This window comes from Bombina bombina, chromosome 3, assembly GCF_027579735.1.
Source record: "Bombina bombina isolate aBomBom1 chromosome 3, aBomBom1.pri, whole genome shotgun sequence".
NCBI lineage: Eukaryota > Metazoa > Chordata > Amphibia > Anura > Bombinatoridae > Bombina > Bombina bombina.
Window position 1 is genome coordinate 1,142,475,003 of NC_069501.1, and position 18,764 is coordinate 1,142,493,766.

At 43.3% G+C, this 18,764-nt stretch overlaps 1 protein-coding gene across 2 annotated transcripts in view; it reads left to right on the top strand.

The window, feature by feature from the left end:
• Nucleotides 1-18,764, top strand: part of PSPC1 (paraspeckle component 1) — a 442,506-nt gene that overhangs the window by 54,619 nt on the left and 369,123 nt on the right. For both annotated transcript variants that reach the window (XR_008401465.1, XM_053708532.1), the window contains exon 2: nt 3,660-3,961. Coding sequence is in view for 1 of the 2 variants with exons in the window: in XM_053708532.1 (XP_053564507.1) it covers nt 3,660-3,961 (302 nt within the window). In the remaining variant the exon portion in view is untranslated. The remainder of the gene's footprint in view (nt 1-3,659; nt 3,962-18,764) is intronic.

Here is an 18,764-nt window from a genome sequence, read left to right on the forward strand (position 1 = left end):
GATTTTTTTGACCTTGAGGTATCCCTTGGTCGTCTTGAGGCTCTGAGAAGTATCGTCATACAACTCCTAGCCTTGCTCCTTGGAGCGTTAGACTTTAGCTAGGGGTGGTTCCTTCCTTTGGTCGGGGCTTTCGAGTTCTCTTGCTATCTGGATTTCTGGATATGCATCCATACCCTTGCGTCTGGCTTTTTGACCAGTTGGGGTGTTAAGTTCTAGGGTAAGGTTTGCCTGAACTATTGGGTACCCGGACCTGTTTTTCTCCCTGAGACTTTTGGTTGCTGAAGCTTCGCTTGGCCTTTTTCCTGACCCAGTCTTGGGTGGTTTTGGAATCTTGAATCTCAGGGCTGGTCGGTGTGTTCCACGGTAGTGGGAACTTGGTTTATGTCCTTGCTCCATCTACCAAACCTGGTCATGGTTGACCAGGATTTCGGAGTATTTTTTACTATTTGCCACAGAGTGGCCCATGTCATCTGGTGGTTAGCCGTGTGGCTTGAGCCTCAAGGGTGGTTGGTTCATACCCAGCTGCTGGCATTGGATGTCCAATTTCTGGTGCGCCTTAGGGTGGCCTTAAGGTGGTCCCCTGATCAGCTTGCCAGTTTTCCCGTGGATTCCCTGGCGAATGGGTTGGCTGTGCCTCTGCGTGGCAAGCTACTTGTAGGGGGGTCCTTTTCTAGGACATCTGTGTTGGGAATTTCACTTTCCATTAGCCGGTGCCTTCGGGCCTTGAGGACAGTTTTTGGCCTTTCCGGAATCATCCCTTTTCTTTAGGGGATATTCTCCGCTCTATGGAGATAGTCCTTGCTTGGGGCTTCTCCTGGATGGGAGGCAGAAAGGTGGGATTGGTTCCCCCTGGGGTCTTGCTGGCTCCAAGCAGACTTGTTGGGCCTTTATGTTGATAGATCTTTAGGTCTATGGCCTTGTTGTCTGTTTTCAGAGTCGGGTTGTACTTGTACTCTGTGGGGATGGCTGTGCTATCCTTATGCTTGTTCCTGTACCTGTTTCGGGATTCTTTGGTTCCCCTGTTTTGGATCCCTGAGGCTGGGTTGGTCCAGCTGGCTGTGGGTCTGCAGGTCAGGATGGCCAAACGGTCTATGGAACTGCGTTCGGTTGCAGTCTCCTCTTTTATGTGTGAGCTTTGTTGAGTCTATCCTGTTAGCTTAGTCTGCTAGGGTATAGATTTTCCTTTCAACTGTCTCCATTGATTTCAGAAGAGAGTTTACTCTTCCTTCGGGTTCTGAGGGTATACTCTCCTTCTCAGGGGGCCTCGATTGAGGTTTTGTGTTCCCTTTTTAAGGACCTGTGTGTAGGTCCGGCGACTTAGGTTGCCTGGAGCGTGCCCTCTGTCTGGGGGTTTCTTTTGCGGTCTGTTTCTTACTTGACTGCTTCTTCCTGGCAAGTATCCTCTGTGTCGTCCTGTTATGGACTTTGGGTTTTCTCACCTGGGTGTATTACACACTTTCATGATCGAATGCCTTGGTATTCTTGACACTGGGAGAACTTTGCCTCTTCAGTTGCAATCCGTGCTTGTAGGATGTTGGAGAGACGTCTGTTCTGTCTCTGTGTCCAGTCTTATCCCGGGTTTCGCTTGGTATAGGCGTGGCCTCCTTTCCATTTTGGGCCCCTTTGGGTCTCTGTGAGCTGGGCTCACTCGTGCAGGTGTTCTTTTTTTGTATTAGGGGACCTTTCAGTTTCTTTAGTTCTCCTTTGCCTTGTTCCCTTGGGGTTTCGGCTGGTGTCTCCTTTATTTGTGGAGATGAGCGGTGGACGACTGTTAGTTGGGAGACGGTGTCTCCTGGAGGACTGTTGGCTCAGTCGAGTCAGTTTGCAGTCTCTGGTTTGGCTTCTGGACTGACTGCGAGTCAGTGTCATTAGGGCTTTTCCTCTTTAAGTTTTCTCGGCTTCAGACGAAGCGTTTTTTTTTTTTATCGGGTACAGGTTCAGGCTTGCTGCCCTCAGTATGGGCCGCCTATTGTACCCTCCCGTCTTGGAATTCAGTGTCCTCTATAGCTTGGGTATTGTTTTCCCAAAAGTAATGAATGCAGCTGTGGACTCTTTCTATTCAAGAAGAAAAACATAAATTATGCTTACCTGATAATTTCCTTTTCTTCTGATGGAAAGAGTCCACAGCTCCCCACCCGTAATTTTATGTGGGGCGTCCTTATCTTCTGGCACTTTTCACCCTGATATTTCTTCTACTGTTCCTTGTTCCTCGGCAGAATGACTGGGAGATGAGGGGAGTGGGAGGAGTATTTAAGCCTTTGGTTGGGTTGTCTTTGCCTCCTCCTGGTGGCCAGGTTCTTATTTCCCAAAAATAATGAATGCGGCTGTGGACTCTTTCCATCAGAAGAAAAGGAAATGATCAGGTAAGCATAATTTATTTTCTGTGGGTCCTGAGCAGCACTTCTACTGTGTGTTTAACCCTGTTATGGGGGTTACAAACACAGAGTATGGTCAACAATCCTGAATTAGAGCATGACATTTTTCGCCTATTATGGCCCTTTAAATCTTTTGGCAATTGAAACAACAAATTTTATTTATACAAAGACAAACTAGTACACAGATGGCAACAATAGCCACACAGGTACTTGTAAGAGGCGCCAAGACACAAATTAGATATAAATAGGGACAAATTAAAAATATATATAGAAACTGAGTGGATGGATAAGTAATGCAATATATGCCCAAAGGACCGTCGAATGTAGGGCAGTCAATCAATAAAATGTGATAATGTACAGTATACTAACAACTCACAAACACCAAGTTAAACAGATGGATCGGGCAAATAGTCCAAATAATAATGTTCAGTAATACAATAGTCCTATTAATATAATTCCTGATGGTCTCAATGGCACAGATCCAAGACTGAAGGCAGCTCCTCTAGAGTGTCGCGCCACAACACAGGATAAGATGATCTATGACAAAGGAGATAGAGGGCGCCACATAGTGCAGATCAAACAACTCCACAGATGATAACAAAGATATTAGGAATCTTACTCACAAGGTATAAAGCACTGATGTGCAATATAAGCGGTCCGGAACCAACCAGTCGTCCGGTAGACACAACGGAAATTCAACCAATGGAATCCTCGTCTCACCAAGGAGAGTCCAGAGATGCCAAGATTAGATGCAGGTCCGTTCTACTCTGTGTCAGAGTAGTCAGCCAATGGAATCCTCGTCCCACCCAGGAGAGTCCAGAGATCCACAAAGTAGATGAGATGATGAAAGTGTCCCAAGAATTGGATAGGCAGCAAAATGAGTATAAAAATTTATTACAAAAGTTAAAAACAGCAACGCGTTTCTCAGTGTCAGTGTCACAGCGTTGCTGTTGTTTTTAACTTTTGTAATACATTTTTATACTCATTTTGCTGCCTATCCAATTCTTGGGACACTTTCATCATCTCATCTACTTTGTGGATCTCTGGACTCTCCTGGGTGGGACGAGGATTCCATTGGTTGAATTTCCGCTGTGTCTACCGGATGACTGGTTGGTTCCGGACCGCTTATATTGCACATCATTGCTTTATACCTTGTGAGTAAGATTCCTAATATCTATTGTTATCTGTGGAGGAGTTTGAGCTGCACTGTGGCGCCCTCTATCTCCTTTGTCATAAATTTTATTTATAAATAAATAACCAATTATTTTATTTTCTCTTCCTCAGGAATCAAGGACACTTGCTGAAATTGCAAAAGCTGAGCTTGATGGTATGATGCTGACAAATAGGCCTCTACGCATTCGATTTGCTACTCATGGAGCTGCCTTGACTGTTAAAAATCTTTCTTCTGTTGTTTCAAATGAGCTTCTTGAAGAAGCATTTTCCATGTTTGGACCAGTAGAAAGAGCAGTGGTCATAGTGGATGATCGTGGCAGACCTACAGGCAAAGGATTTGTTGAATTTGCTGCTAAACCTCCAGCTCGAAAGGCATTGGACCGATGCTCTGAAGGAGCATTTATATTGACTACGTAAGTATGGTGAATTTAGTCAGTTGAATTTTTGTATTGCATTACATGATATAAATGTGTGTATTTAGATAGATAATCTCTATAATCTTATTATTTTACTGTTTAGAATTTCCAAAAATGTGTATTTCTCCCCCCCCACCACACTGGTTTCATTTGTAATGTTTGTTTATTTATTTTTTTAGATAAGAATGTTTCTCATTTTTTAAAGGACAGGAAACCCAACATTTTCTTTGATAGTTTAGAAAGAGAATACAATTTTAAAAAAGTTTCCAGTTTACTTCTATTATCAAATTTGCTTTGCTCTTAAGTTATTCTTTGTTGGAGAGATAGGTAGGTAGCGTGCAAATTTCTGAAGCACTACATCAGAGGAAATAGTGCTGCCAACTAGTGCTCTTACTGATATATAACATTGTTGTAAAACTGCTGCCATATAGTGCTGCAGACACATGCACACTCCTGAGCTTACCTTATTGATTTTCAACAAAGAATAACAGGAAAATTTAAAAAAAATGAACAATAGAAGAAAATTGGTAAGTAGTTTAAAATTGTATACTCTCTCTGAATCATGAAAGAAAAACGTTGGGTTTTATGTCCCTATAAAAGGGGTATTTCTTCTACAAGATACGACGAGTCCACGGATTTCATCCTTGTGGGATATTATCCTCCTGCTAACAGGAAGTGGCAAAGAGCACCACAGCAGAGCTGTATATATATATATATATATATATATATATATATATATATATATATATATATATATATATATAATCTCCTCCCTTCCCCTCCACCTCCAGTCATTCTCTTTGCCTGTGTTATACTAGGAAGAGGTAAAGCGAGGTGTTAGTTTTATTTTTCTTCATCAAGAAGTTTTTTATTTTAAATGGTACCAGTGAGTACTATTTTGCTCAGGGGGTTATGGAAGAAGATTTCTGCCCTGAGGTTGAGGATCTTAGCAGCTGTAACTAAGATCCACGCTGTTTCCCACAAGACTTCTGAAGGTAACAGATGAGACATCTTCAGTGTGGAGACTGGTTTCATGCTACAAGCAGCATTAAGGTATGTGCAGCCTTTTATTTTCTGAGGAGACTTTATATATCAGAACTGGCTTGCATGTATTTCCCTGTATGGGAATGGGGTAAGCAGTAGACCTATTATACAGAAGGGTGTTACTGGAGTCCCTGGATTTTATTTTTAGATAGTTGACATTATATGGGCATTCTATGACACTATGGGAGAGACAATGGAAAAACGGTTCATAAGGTTTTTATTTTGGCAATAACCAGTATGATTTACTGGGATGTGTTTGAGGGTGTATATTGGTTTTGATAACTTGTGTGTAAAACCGCTTCCCAAAGCGGTTGTGTTTGGGCCTACTCCGGCATCGACCTTAAGGGGCGGGGCTTATTTTTGCACGCTCAGATGCGCACTTCCTTCAGACTAGGCAGCAGCAAGCAGTAACTCCGGTGGCTCCTGGACAGTGTATCTCTGGTCTGGAGTGTTGGACAGTTGTTTCAAAGTACCCTGGGGGCAGGTAGGCGCCACAGCTCTGCAGAGGGTATTTTTGATTGTAATCTGACAATTTGTTGATCTAAGTACTTTAGAGCCTTATTTCTCCCCTTACTTCTTGGGTGCAGTAATTTTTGGATAAACCAACGAGTTTAAGTTAAATTTGGAGTTAATTTAACGTTATTTAAAGGGACATTCAACACTTACTGTAACATGTTTTGATATTGTAAATATAAAAACGGAGGTCCGCCTACACTATACCCCTCCTCCCTTGCCGCCTTCTGTCCTAATCAGCGGCGCTAACTACTCTAATACCCGGTAAATATGGATGCCGAACTCCCCCCACTATTACGTAGCTGCCTTCTTCTTCAACTGATAAGCAAATCAGAATCCAGTCCTCGGACAGAAATTGCACGCGTGTGCAATTTCTGTCCGAGGACTGGATTCTGATTTGCTTATCAGTTGAAGAAGAAGGCAGCTACGTAATAGTGGGGGGAGTTCGGCATCCATATTTACCGGGTATTAGAGTAGTTAGCGCCGCTGATTAGGACAGAAGCAAGGCGGCAAGGGAGGAGGGGTATAGTGTAGGCGGACCTCCATTTTTTTATTTACAATATCAAAACATGTTACAGTAAGTGTTGAATGTCCCTTTAACCCCTTAACGACCGAGGACGTGCAGGGTACGTCCTCTTAAAAAAGTCACTTAACGACCAAGAACGTACCCTGCACGTCCTCGGTTTGGAAAGCAGCTGGAAGCGATCCTGATCACTTCCAGCTGCTTTCCGGTTATTGCAGGATGCCTCGATATCGAGGCATCCTGCAATAACAATTTTTGCCCCTCCGGTGCAGAGAGAGCCACTCTGTGGCCCTCTCTGCACCGGATATCGATGGCCGCATTCGTTGGTGGGTGGGAGCGTAAATGGGAGGTGGGTGGGCGGCCATCGATGGCTTCTTAGTCAGAGAGGGGGGCGGGATCGCCGGGGGCGCGCGCGCGTGCACAGGGGGCGGCGGGAGGGCGCGTGCACGGGGAGGGAGCGGGTGGGAACCGCTTACACTACAGAAACTATTTTGGATATTATTGTAAAAAATAATAATAAAAAAAAAAACGTAATGGAAATCATCTAAGGGATCTGGGAGGGGGTGGGGGATTGATCTGGGGGGGGGGGGGGGAGAGCTACACTACAGAAAAAACTAAAATAAATTAAAAAAAAACATTTTTATATGCAAACTGGGTACTGGCAGACAGCTGCCAGTACCCAAGATGGCCCCCAATAAGGCAGTGGAGGGGGGGTAGAGAGCTGTTTTGGGGGGGATCAGAGAGGTTGGGGGCTAAGGGGGGATCCTACACAGCAGCATATGTAAATATGCTTAAAAAAAAAAAGTAAAAAAAAAACAAACCTTTTCTGCCAGTACTTAAGATGGCGGGGACAATTGTGGGGTGGGGGAGGGAAGAGAGCTCTATGGGAGGGATCAGGGGGTCTATGGGAGGGATCAGGGGGTCTGATGTGTCAGGTGGGAAGCTGATCTCTACACTAAAGCTAAAATTAACCCTGCAAGCTCCCTACAAGCTACCTAATTAACCCCTTCACTGCTGGGCATAATTCACGTTTTGTGCGCAGTGGCATTTAGCGGCCTTTTAATTACCAAAAAGCAACACCAAAGCCATATATGTCTGCTATTTCTGAACAAAGGGGATCCCAGAGAATCATTTACAACCATTTGTACCATAATTGCACAAGTTGTTTCTAAATAATTTCAGTGAGAAACCTAAAGTTTGTGAAAAAGTTGACTATTTTTTTAAATTTAATCGTATTTGGCGGAGAAATGGTGGCCTGAAATATACCAAAATGGGCCTAGATCAATACTTGGGGTTGTCTACTACACTACACTAAAGCTAAAATTAACCCTACAAGCTCCCTACAAGTTCCCTAATTAACCCCTGCACTGCTGAGCATAATACACTTGTGGTGTGCAGCAGCATTTAGCGGACTTCTAATTACTTAAAAACAACGCCAAAGCGATATGTCTGCTATTTCTGAACAAAGGGGATCCCAGAGAAGCATTTACAACCATTTGTGCCATAATTGCACAAAATGTTTGTTAATGATTTCAGTGAGAAACCTAAAATTTGGAAAAATTTTACTTTTTTTTTTATTTGATCGCATTTGGCGTTGAAATGGTGGCATGAAATATACCAAAATGGGCCTAGATCAATACTTTGGGATGTCTTCTAAAAAAATATATATACATGTCAAGGGATATTCAGGGATTCCTGAAAGATATCAGTGTTCCAATGTAACTAGCGCTAATTTTGAAAAAAAGTGGTTTGGAAATAGCAAAGTGCTACTTATATTTATGGCCCTATAACTTGCAAAGAACATGTAAACATTGGGTATTTATAAACTCTGGACAAAATTTAGAAACTATTTAGCATGGGTGTTTTTTGGTGGTTGTAGATGTGTAACAGATTTTGGGGGTCAAAGTTAGAAAAAGTGTGTTTTTTTCCATTTTTTCCTCATATTTTATAATTTTTTTTATAGTAAATTATAAGATATGATGAAAATAATGGTATCTTTAGAAAGTCCATTTAATGGCGACAAAAACGGTATATAATATGTGTGGGTACAGTAAATGAGTAAGAGGGAAATTACAGCTAAACACAAAGACCTCAAAAATGTAAAAATAGCCTTGGTCCCAAACGGACAGAAAATGGAAAAGTGCTGTGGTCATTAAGGGGTTAAGCAGTTTTGGAAAAATTGTTCACTTTTTATTCTCTTAAAGGCGCAGTACACGTTTTTCAAAAGTTTATTTTAAGCAATAAATAAAGTGTTTAAACGACTTCTGTGGTTATTACTAGTCTGTTCAAACATGTCTGACATTGAAGAATCTGAATCTCATTGTTCTATGTGTTTAGAAGCTATTGTGGAACCCCCTCTAACATTATGTAGCTCTTGTACTGAAAGAGCCTTACATTGTAAAGACCATATATTAGGTCAAGAAAGTGTGCCTAAGGATGATTCTCAGTCTGAAGAGAATCAGGCTATGCCATCCAATTCTCCCCAAGTGTCACAACCTTTAACGCCCACACAAGCGACGCCAAGTACTTCTAGTGCGTCTGATTCTTTTACTCTGCAGGAGATGGCTGCAGTTATGTCAACTACCCTTACAGAGGTATTATCTAAATTACCAGTGTTGCAGGGTAAACGCAGTAGGTCAGGTATTAATGTGAATACTGAATCCTCTGATGCTTTATTAGCTATTTCCGATGAACCTTCACAGTGTTCTGAGTTGGGGGTCAGGGAATTACTGTCTGAGGGTGAAATTTCAGACTCAGGGAATGTTTTACCTCAGACAGATTCGGATGTCATTTAAATTTAAGCTTGAACACCTCTGCCTGTTGCTTAGGGAGGTTTTAGCGACTCTGGATGATTGTGATCCTATTGTGATTCCTCCAGAGAAATTGTGTAAAATGGATAAATATTTGGAAGTTCCTACTTACACTGATGTTTTTCCGGTTCCTAAGAGAATTTCGGAAATTATTAGTAAGGAATGGGATAGACCAGGTATACCGTTTTCTCCCCCTCCTAATTTTAAGAAAATGTTTCCCATATCAGACACCATTACGGACTCGTGGCAAACGGTCCCTAAGGTAGAGGGAGCCATATCTACCCTAGCTAAGCGTACAACTATACCCATTGAGGACAGTTGTGCTTTTCAAAGACCCTATGGATAAAAAATTAGAGGGTCTACTAAAAAAATTATTTATTAAACAGGGTTTTCTTTTACAACCTACGGCTTGCATTGTTCCAGTAACTACTGCAGCAGCTTTTTGGTTTGAGGCTCTAGAAGAGTCTCTTAAGGTTGAGACCCCATTAGATGACATTTTGGATAGAATTAAGGCTCTCAAGCTAGCTAATTCTTTTATTACGGATGCCGCTTTTCAAATTGCTAAATTAGCGGCGAAGAATGCAGGTTTTGCTATCCTAGCATGTAGAGCATTGTGGCTCAAATCTTGGTCTGCTGATGTCTCATCAAAGACTAAGCTTTTAGCTATTCCTTTTAAAGGAAAATCCCTTTTTGGGCCTGAATTGAAGGAAATCATTTCTGACATTACAGGAGGTAAAGGCCATGCCCTACCTCAGGATAAGTCTGTTAAGATGAGGGGTAAACAAAATAATTTCTCTTGTAAAGGTGTATCCAGTCCACGGGTTCATCCATTACTTGTGGGATATTCTCCTTCCCAACAGGAAGCTGCAAGAAGACACCCACAGCAGAGCTGTCTATATAGCTCCTCCCCTAACTGCCACCCCCAGTCATTCTCTTGCAGCTCTCGACAAGAAAGGAAGTATCAAGAGAGATGTGATGACTTAGTGTAGTTTTTACCTTCAATCAAAAGTTTATTTTTAAACGGTACCGGCGTTGTACTGTTTTTTACTCTCAGGCAGAAATGGGAAGAAGACTTCTGCCTGGAGGTTTGATGATCTTAGCGGTTTGTAACTAAGGTCCATTGCTGTTCTCACACATAACTGAAGAGTATGGAAAGAAAACTTCAGTTGGGGGGACGGTCTGCAGATTGCCTGCTTTGAGGTATGTTCAGTATATTTTTTTCTAGAGAGATAAGGTCTAGAAAATGCTGACAGTGCCTGGTATATTTAAGGTAAGCCTGATACAGTGATTTAACAACAACTGGGATCATGCTTGCAAAAAGGGATAATATTCATGTTAATACCTATATTACTTAGTGTCAAAACGTTTGCATGATTTATAAATAAAAATGTTTTTTCTCTGAGGGTGATAAATCTTTATTTGGGGCCTAGTTTCCACATGGCTTGTTAGATTACTCCTAGGAGTACTTTTTTTAAGGCCCTCTGACTTTGAGTGCATGGTGGGAGGGGCCTATTTTCGTTTTCAGTCTGAGACATCCAGCTTCCCTGAAGGAGTCCTCTGGCTTATAGGACCTCTATAGAGGGTTTTGTTCCTGCAAAAATCGTTTTTAAGGGCAGGTAGGAGCCACAGCAGAGCTGTGGCAGTGTGTTTGACTGTTTGTTAACAGGTTTAATGTTTTTCTAATTCGTTTTTGGGCCTGAGGGGTTAATCATCCATTTGCAAGTGGGTGCAATGCTGCTTTAGTCCCTTATACACACTGTAAAAATTTCGTAGAGTTTACTACTTTTTTTCACTGTTTTGCAGTTTATGTGGTAATTTTTTTTTCTCTTAAAGGCACAGTACCGTTTTTTATTATTGCTTTTTTCACATTTTTTAAAGTGTTTTCCAAGCTTGCTGGTCTCATTACTAGTCTGTTAAACATGTCTGACATAGAGGAAACTCCTTGTTCATTATGTTTAGAGGCCATTGTGGAACCCCCTCTTAGAATGTGTACCAAATGCACTGACCTTTCTATAAGTTATAAAGACCATATTATGGCTTTTAAAGATTTATCACCTGAGGTTTCTGAGACTGACAAAAGGGAGGTTATGCCATCTAGCTCTCCCCACGTGTCAGAACCTATAACTCCTGCTCAAGGGACGCCAAGTACATCTAGCGCGTCCAATGCGTTTACTTTACAAGACATGGTGGCAGTTATGAATCATACCCTCACAGAGGTATTGTCCAAACTGCCAGGGTTACAAGGAAAGCGGGACAGCTCTGGGGCTAGAACAAATACAGAGCTCTCTGACGCTTTAGTAGCTATGTCTGATATACCCTCACAATGTGCAGAAGTTGAAGCTGGAGAGCTTCTATCTGTGGGTGACTTCTCTGATTCAGGGAAGGCGTTACTTCAGTCTGACTCTGAAATGACAGCATTTAAATTTAAGCTTGAACACCTCCGCGTGTTGCTGAGGGAGGTTTTAGCGACTCTGGATGACTGTGATACCATTGTAGTCCCAGAGAAATTGTGTAAAATGGACAAATACTTTGCAGTGCCTGTTTACACTGATGTTTTTCCAATCCCTAAGTTTTCAGAAGTTATTACTAAGGAATGGGATAGACCAGGTGTGCCGTTCTCTCCCCCTCCTGCTTTTAAGAAAATATTTCCTATAGATGCCGCTACACGGGACTTGTGGCAGACGGTCCCTAAGGTGGAGGGAGCAGTCTCTACCCTAGCTAAGTGTACAACTATTCCTGTCGAGGACAGTTGTGCTTTCCTAGATCCTATGGATAAGAAATTAGAGGGTTTCCTTAAGAAAATCTTTATACAACAAGGTTTCTCCAACATAGGTGTGTCCGGTCCACGGCGTCATCCTTACTTGTGGGATATTCTCTTCCCCAACAGGAAATGGCAAAGAGCCCAGCAAAGCTGGTCACATGATCCCTCCTAGGCTCCGCCTACCCCAGTCATTCTCTTTGCCGTTGTACAGGCAACATCTCCACGGAGATGGCTTAGAGTTTTTTAGTGTTTAACTGTAGTTTTTTATTATTCAATCAAGAGTTTGTTATTTTGAAATAGTGCTGGTATGTACTATTTACTCAGAAACAGAAAAGAGATGAAGATTTCTGTTTGTATGAGGAAAATGATTTTAGCAACCGTAACTAAAATCCATGGCTGTTCCACACAGGACTGTTGAGAGCAATTAACTTCAGTTGGGGGAACAGTGTGCAGTCTCTTGCTGCTTGAGGTATGACACATTCTAACAAGACGATGTAATGCTGGAAGCTGTCATTTTCCCTATGGGATCCGGTAAGCCATGTTTATTACGATTGTAAATAAGGGCTTCACATGGGCTTATTAAGACTGTAGACTTTTTCTGGGCTAAATCGATTCATTATTAACACATATTTAGCCTTGAGGAATCATTCTATTTGGGTTTTTTGATATAATAATATCGGCAGGCACTGTTTTAGACACCTTATTCTTTAGGGGCTTTCCCAAAGCATAGGCAGAGTCTCATTTTCGCGCCGGTGTTGCGCACTTGTTTTTGAGAGGCATGGCATGCAGTCGCATGTGAGAGGAGCTCTGATACTTAGAAAAGACTTTCTGAAGGCGTCATTTGGTATCGTATTCCCCTTTGGGCTTGGTTGGGTCTCAGCAAAGCAGATACCAGGGACTGTAAAGGGGTTAAAGTTAAAAACGGCTCCGGTTCCATATTTAAAAAATTGTTTCCTATGGTCGACCCCAGAAAGGACTTATGGCAGTCAGTCCCCAAGGTCGAGGGAGCGGTTTCTACTTTAAACAAACGCACCACTATACCCATAGAGGATAGTTGTGCTTTCAAAGATCCTATGGATAAAAAATTAGAAGGTTTGCTTAAAAAGATGTTTGTTCAGCAGGGTTACCTTCTACAACCCATTTCATGCATTGTCCCTGTCACTACAGCCGCATTTTTCTGGTTTGATGAACTGATAAAGGCGCTCGATAGTGATTCTCCTCCTTATGAGGAGATTATGGACAGAATCAATGCTCTCAAATTGGCTAATTCTTTCACTCTAGACGCCTCTTTGCAATTGGCTAGGTTAGCGGCTAAGAATTCTGGGTTTGCTATTGTGGCGCGCAGAGCGCTTTGGTTGAAATCTTGGTCGGCTGATGCGTCTTCCAAGAACAAGCTACTAAACATTCCTTTCAAGGGGAAAACGCTGTTTGGCCCTGACTTGAAAGAGATTATCTCTGATATCACTGGGGGTAAGGGCCACGCCCTTCCTCAGGATCGGCCTTTCAAGGCAAAAAATAGACCTAATTTTCGTCCCTTTCGTAAAAACGGACCAGCCCAGAGTGCTACGTCCTCTAAGCAAGAGGGTAATACTTCTCAAGCCAAGCCAGCTTGGAGACCAATGCAAGGCTGGAACAAGGGAAAGCAGGCCAAGAAACCTGCCCCTGCTACCAAGACAGCATGAAATATTGGCCCCCGATCCGGGACCGGATCTGGTGGGGGGCAGACTCTCTCTCTTCGCTCAGGCTTGGGCAAGAGATGTTCTGGATCCTTGGGCGCTAGAAATAGTCTCCCAGGGTTATCTTCTGGAATTCAAGGGACTTCCCCCAAGGGGGAGGTTCCACAGGTCTCAGTTGTCTTCAGACCACATAAAAAGACAGGCGTTCTTACATTGTGTAGAAGACCTGTTAAAAATGGGAGTGATTCATCCTGTTCCATTAAGAGAACAAGGGATGGGGTTCTACTCCAATCTGTTCATAGTTCCCAAAAAAGAGGGAACGTTCAGACCAATCTTAGATCTCAAGATCTTAAACAAATTTCTCAAGGTTCCATCGTTCAAGATGGAAACCATTCGAACTATCCTTCCTTCCATCCAGGAAGGTCAATTCATGACCACGGTGGATTTAAAGGATGCGTATCTACATATTCCTATCCACAAGGAACATCATCGGTTCCTAAGGTTTGCATTCCTGGACAAACATTACCAGTTTGTGGCGCTTCCTTTCGGATTAGCCACTGCTCCAAGGATTTTCACAAAGGTACTAGGGTCCCTTCTAGCGGTGCTAAGACCAAGGGGCATTGCAGTAGTACCTTACCTGGACGACATTCTGATTCAAGCGTCGTCCCTCCCTCAAGCAAAGGCTCACACGGACATCGTCCTGGCCTTTCTCAGATCTCACGGCTGGAAAGTGAACGTGGAAAAGAGTTCTCTATCCCCGTCAACAAGGGTTCCCTTCTTGGGAACAATTATAGACTCCTCAGAAATGAGGATTTTTCTAACAGAGGCCAGAAAAACAAAACTTCTGGACTCTTGTCGGATACTTCATTCCGTTCCTCTTCCTTCCGTAGCTCAGTGCATGGAAGTGATCGGGTTGATGGTAGCGGCAATGGACATAGTTCCTTTTGCGCGCATTCATCTAAGACCATTACAACTGTGCATGCTCAGTCAGTGGAATGGGGACTATACAGACTTGTCTCCAAAGATACAAGTAAATCAGAGGACCAGAGACTCACTCCGTTGGTGGCTGTCCCTGGACAACCTGTCACAAGGGATGACATTCCGCAGACCAGAGTGGGTCATTGTCACGACCGACGCCAGTCTGATGGGCTGGGGCGCGGTCTGGGGATCCCTGAAAGCTCAGGGTCTTTGGTCTCGGGAAGAATCTCTTCTACCGATAAATATTCTGGAACTGAGAGCGATATTCAATGCTCTCAAGGCTTGGCCTCAGCTAGCGAGGACCAAGTTCATACGATTTCAATCAGACAACATGACGACTGTTGCGTACATCAACCATCAGGGGGGAACAAGGAGTTCCCTAGCGATGGAAGAAGTGACCAAGATTATTCTATGGGCGGAGTCTCACTCCTGCCACCTGTCTGCTATCCACATCCCAGGAGTGGAAAATTGGGAAGCGGATTTTCTGAGTCGTCAGACATTGCATCCGGGGGAGTGGGAACTCCATCCGGAAATCTTTGCCCAAGTCACTCAGCTGTGGGGCATTCCAGACATGGATCTAATGGCCTCTCGTCAGAACTTCAAAGTTCCCTGCTACGGGTCCAGATCCAGGGATCCCAAGGCGGCTCTAGTGGATGCACTAGTAGCACCTTGGACCTTCAGTCTAGCTTATGTGTTCCCGCCGTTTCCTCTCATCCCCAGGCTGGTAGCCAGGATCATTCAGGAGAGGGCGTCGGTGATCTTGATAGCTCCTGCGTGGCCACGCAGGACTTGGTATGCAGATCTGGTGAATATGTCATCGGCTCCACCTTGGAAGCTACCTTTGAGACGAGACCTTCTTGTTCAGGGTCCGTTCGAACATCCGAATCTGGTTTCACTCCAGCTGACTGCTTGGAGATTGAACGCTTGATTTTATCGAAGCGAGGATTCTCAGATTCTGTTATCGATACTCTTGTTCAGGCCAGAAAGCCTGTAACTCGAAAGATTTACCACAAGATTTGGAAAAAATATATCTGTTGGTGTGAATCTAAGGGATTCCCTTGGGACAAGGTTAAGATTCCTAGGATTCTATCCTTCCTTCAAGAAGGATTGGAAAAAGGATTATCTGCAAGTTCCCTGAAGGGACAGATTTCCGCCTTGTCGGTGTTACTTCACAAAAAACTGGCAACTGTGCCAGATGTTCAAGCCTTTGTTCAGGCTCTGGTTAGAATCAAGCCTGTTTACAAACCTTTGACTCCTCCTTGGAGTCTCAATTTAGTTCTTTCAGTTCTTCAGGGGGTTCCGTTTGAACCCTTGCATTCCGTTGATATTAAATTATTATCTTGGAAAGTTTTGTTTTTGGTTGCAATTTCTTCTGCTAGAAGAGTTTCAGAATTATCTGCTCTGCAGTGTTCTCCTCCTTATCTGGTGTTCCATGCAGATAAGGTGGTTTTGCGTACTAAACCTGGTTTTCTTCCGAAGGTTGTTTCTAACAAAAACATTAACCAGGAGATTATCGTACCTTCTCTGTGTCCGAAACCAGTTTCAAAGAAGGAACGTTTGTTACACAATTTGGATGTTGTTCGCGCTCTAAAATTCTATTTAGATGCTACAAAGGATTTTAGACTAACATCTTCCTTGTTTGTGGTTTATTCCGGTAAAAGGAGAGGTCAAAAAGCAACTTCTACCTCTCTCTCTTTTTGGATTAAGAGCATCATCAGATTGGCTTACGAGACTGCCGGACGGCAGCCTCCCGAAAGAATCACAGCTCATTCCACTAGGGCTGTGGCTTCCACATGGGCCTTCAAGAACGAGGCTTCTGTTGATCAGATATGTAGGGCAGCGACTTGGTCTTCACTGCACACTTTTACCAAATTTTACAAGTTTGATACTTTTGCTTCTTCTGAGGCTATTTTTGGGAGAAAGGTTTTGCAAGCCGTGGTGCCTTCCATTTAGGTGACCTGATTTGCTCCCTCCCTTCATCCGTGTCCTAAAGCTTTGGTATTGGTTCCCACAAGTAAGGATGACGCCGTGGACCGGACACACCTATGTTGGAGAAAACAGAATTTATGTTTACCTGATAAATTACTTTCTCCAACGGTGTGTCCGGTCCACGGCCCGCCCTGGTTTTTTTAATCAGGTCTGATAATTTATTTTCTTTAACTACAGTCACCACGGTACCATATGGTTTCTCCTATGCAAATATTCCTCCTTAACGTCGGTCGAATGACTGGGGTAGGCGGAGCCTAGGAGGGATCATGTGACCAGCTTTGCTGGGCTCTTTGCCATTTCCTGTTGGGGAAGAGAATATCCCACAAGTAAGGATGACGCCGTGGACCGGACACACCGTTGGAGAAAGTAATTTATCAGGTAAACATAAATTCTGTTTTTATTCTCCAGCCTCTTGCATGCATTGCCCAGTCACTGCTGCAGCGGCTTTCTGGTTCGAGTCTCTGGAGGAGGCTTTACAGGTAGAGACCCCATTGGATGATATCCTTGACATGCTTAAAGCTCTTAAAGGGACATTATACACTCATTTTTTCTTTGCATAAATGTTTTGTAGATAATCTATTTATATAGCCCATAAAGTTTTTTTTTTTTTTAATTAATGTATAGTTTTGCTTATTTTTAAATAACATTGCTCTGATTTTCAGACTCCTAACCAAGCCCCAAAGTTTTATGTGAATACGCTCGACTACCTACTCCAGCTTGCTCCTGTTTGTGTAAAGGGTCTTTTCATATGCAAAAGAAGGGGGAGGGGGGGAGTGTCTTATTTGCCACTTGCAGTGGGCTTTCCAGCTACCTTTTCATCAGAGCCAAATTGACAGCTTCTAAGTAAGTTTTTAAACAGTTTTATACTGGATTTTTATATCCGTATCTGTGCATATTATTCTTTATAGTAGTGTCTATTACATGCAGTTATATGAAAATGAGTGTATACTGTCCCTTTAAGTTAGCCAATTCATTTATTTCTGACGCCGTTTTTCATTTAACCAAGCTAACGGCTAAAAATTCAGGTTTTGCCATTCAGGCACGTAGGGCGCTATGGCTTAAATCCTGGTCAGCTGATGTCACTTCAGAGTCTAAACTTCTCAGGGTCTGCCCTTTGAAGGGGATCTTATTTGGGCCTGGACTGAAGGATATAATTTCTGATATTACTGGAGGAAAAGGCCACGCCCTTCCTCAGGATAGGTCCAACAAGTTAAGGACCAAACAGACTAATTTTCGTTCCTTTCGAAACTTCAAGAGTGGCGCAGCTTCATCTTCCTCTTCTACAAAACAAGAGGGAAATTTTGCCCAGTCCAAGCCAGTCTGGAGACCTAACCAGACTTGGAACAAGGGGAAACAGGCCAAAAAGCCTGCTGCTGCCTCTAAGACAGCATGAAGGAGTAGCCCCTGTTCCGGGACCGGATCTAGTGGGGGGCAGACTTTCTCTCTTCGCCGAGGCTTGGGCAAGAGACGTCCAGGATCCCTGGGCTCTGGAGATTGTTTCCCAGGGATATCTTCTGGATTTCAAAGCTTCATCTCCAAAGGGGAGATTTCATCTCTCACAATTATCTGCAAACCAGATAAAGAGAGAGGTATTCTTACATTGCGTTCAAGACCTACTAGTTATGGGAGTGATCCACCCAGTTCCAAAGGAGGAACAGGGGCAGGGCTTCTATTCAAATCTGTTTATAGTTCCCAAGAAAGAGGGAACTTTCAGACCAATCTTGGATCTCAAGATCCTAAACATATTTCTCAGGGTCCCATCCTTCAAGATGGAGACTATTCGAACCATCCTACCTATGATCCAGGAGGGTCAATATATGACTACCGTGGATTTAAAGGATGCTTATCTACATATTCCGATACACAGGGATCATCATCAGTTTCTCAGGTTCGCCTTCCTAGACGGGCATTACCAGTTTGTGGCTCTTCCCTTCGGGTTAGCCGCGGCACCAAGAATCTTTACGAAGGTTCTAGGGTCCCTTCTGGCGGTTCTAAGACCGCGGGGTATAGCAGTAGCCCCTTACCTAGATGACATCCTGATACAGGTGTCAACTTTTCATATCGCCAGGTCCCATACGGACATTGTTCTGGGATTCCTAAGGTCTCACGGGTGGAAGGTGAACGAAGAAAAGAGTTCTCTCTCCCCTCTCACAAGAGTTTCCTTCCTAGGAACTCTGATAGATTCAGTAGAAATGAAGATTTATCTGACAGAGGTCAGGTTGTCAAAACTTCTAACTTCCTGCCGTGCTCTTTATTCCATTTCTCGTCCGTCAGTGGCTCAGTGTATGGAGGTAATCGGATTAATGGTAGCGGCAATGGACATAGTTCCGTTTGCCCGCCTACATCTCAGACCACTGCAACTTTGCATGCTCAATCAGTGGAATGGGGATTACACAGATTTACTAAATCTGGATCAAGAGACCAGGGATTCTCTTCTCTGGTGGCAATCTCGGGTCCATCTGTCCAAGGGAATGAGTTTCCGCAGGCCAGAATGGACTATAGTAAC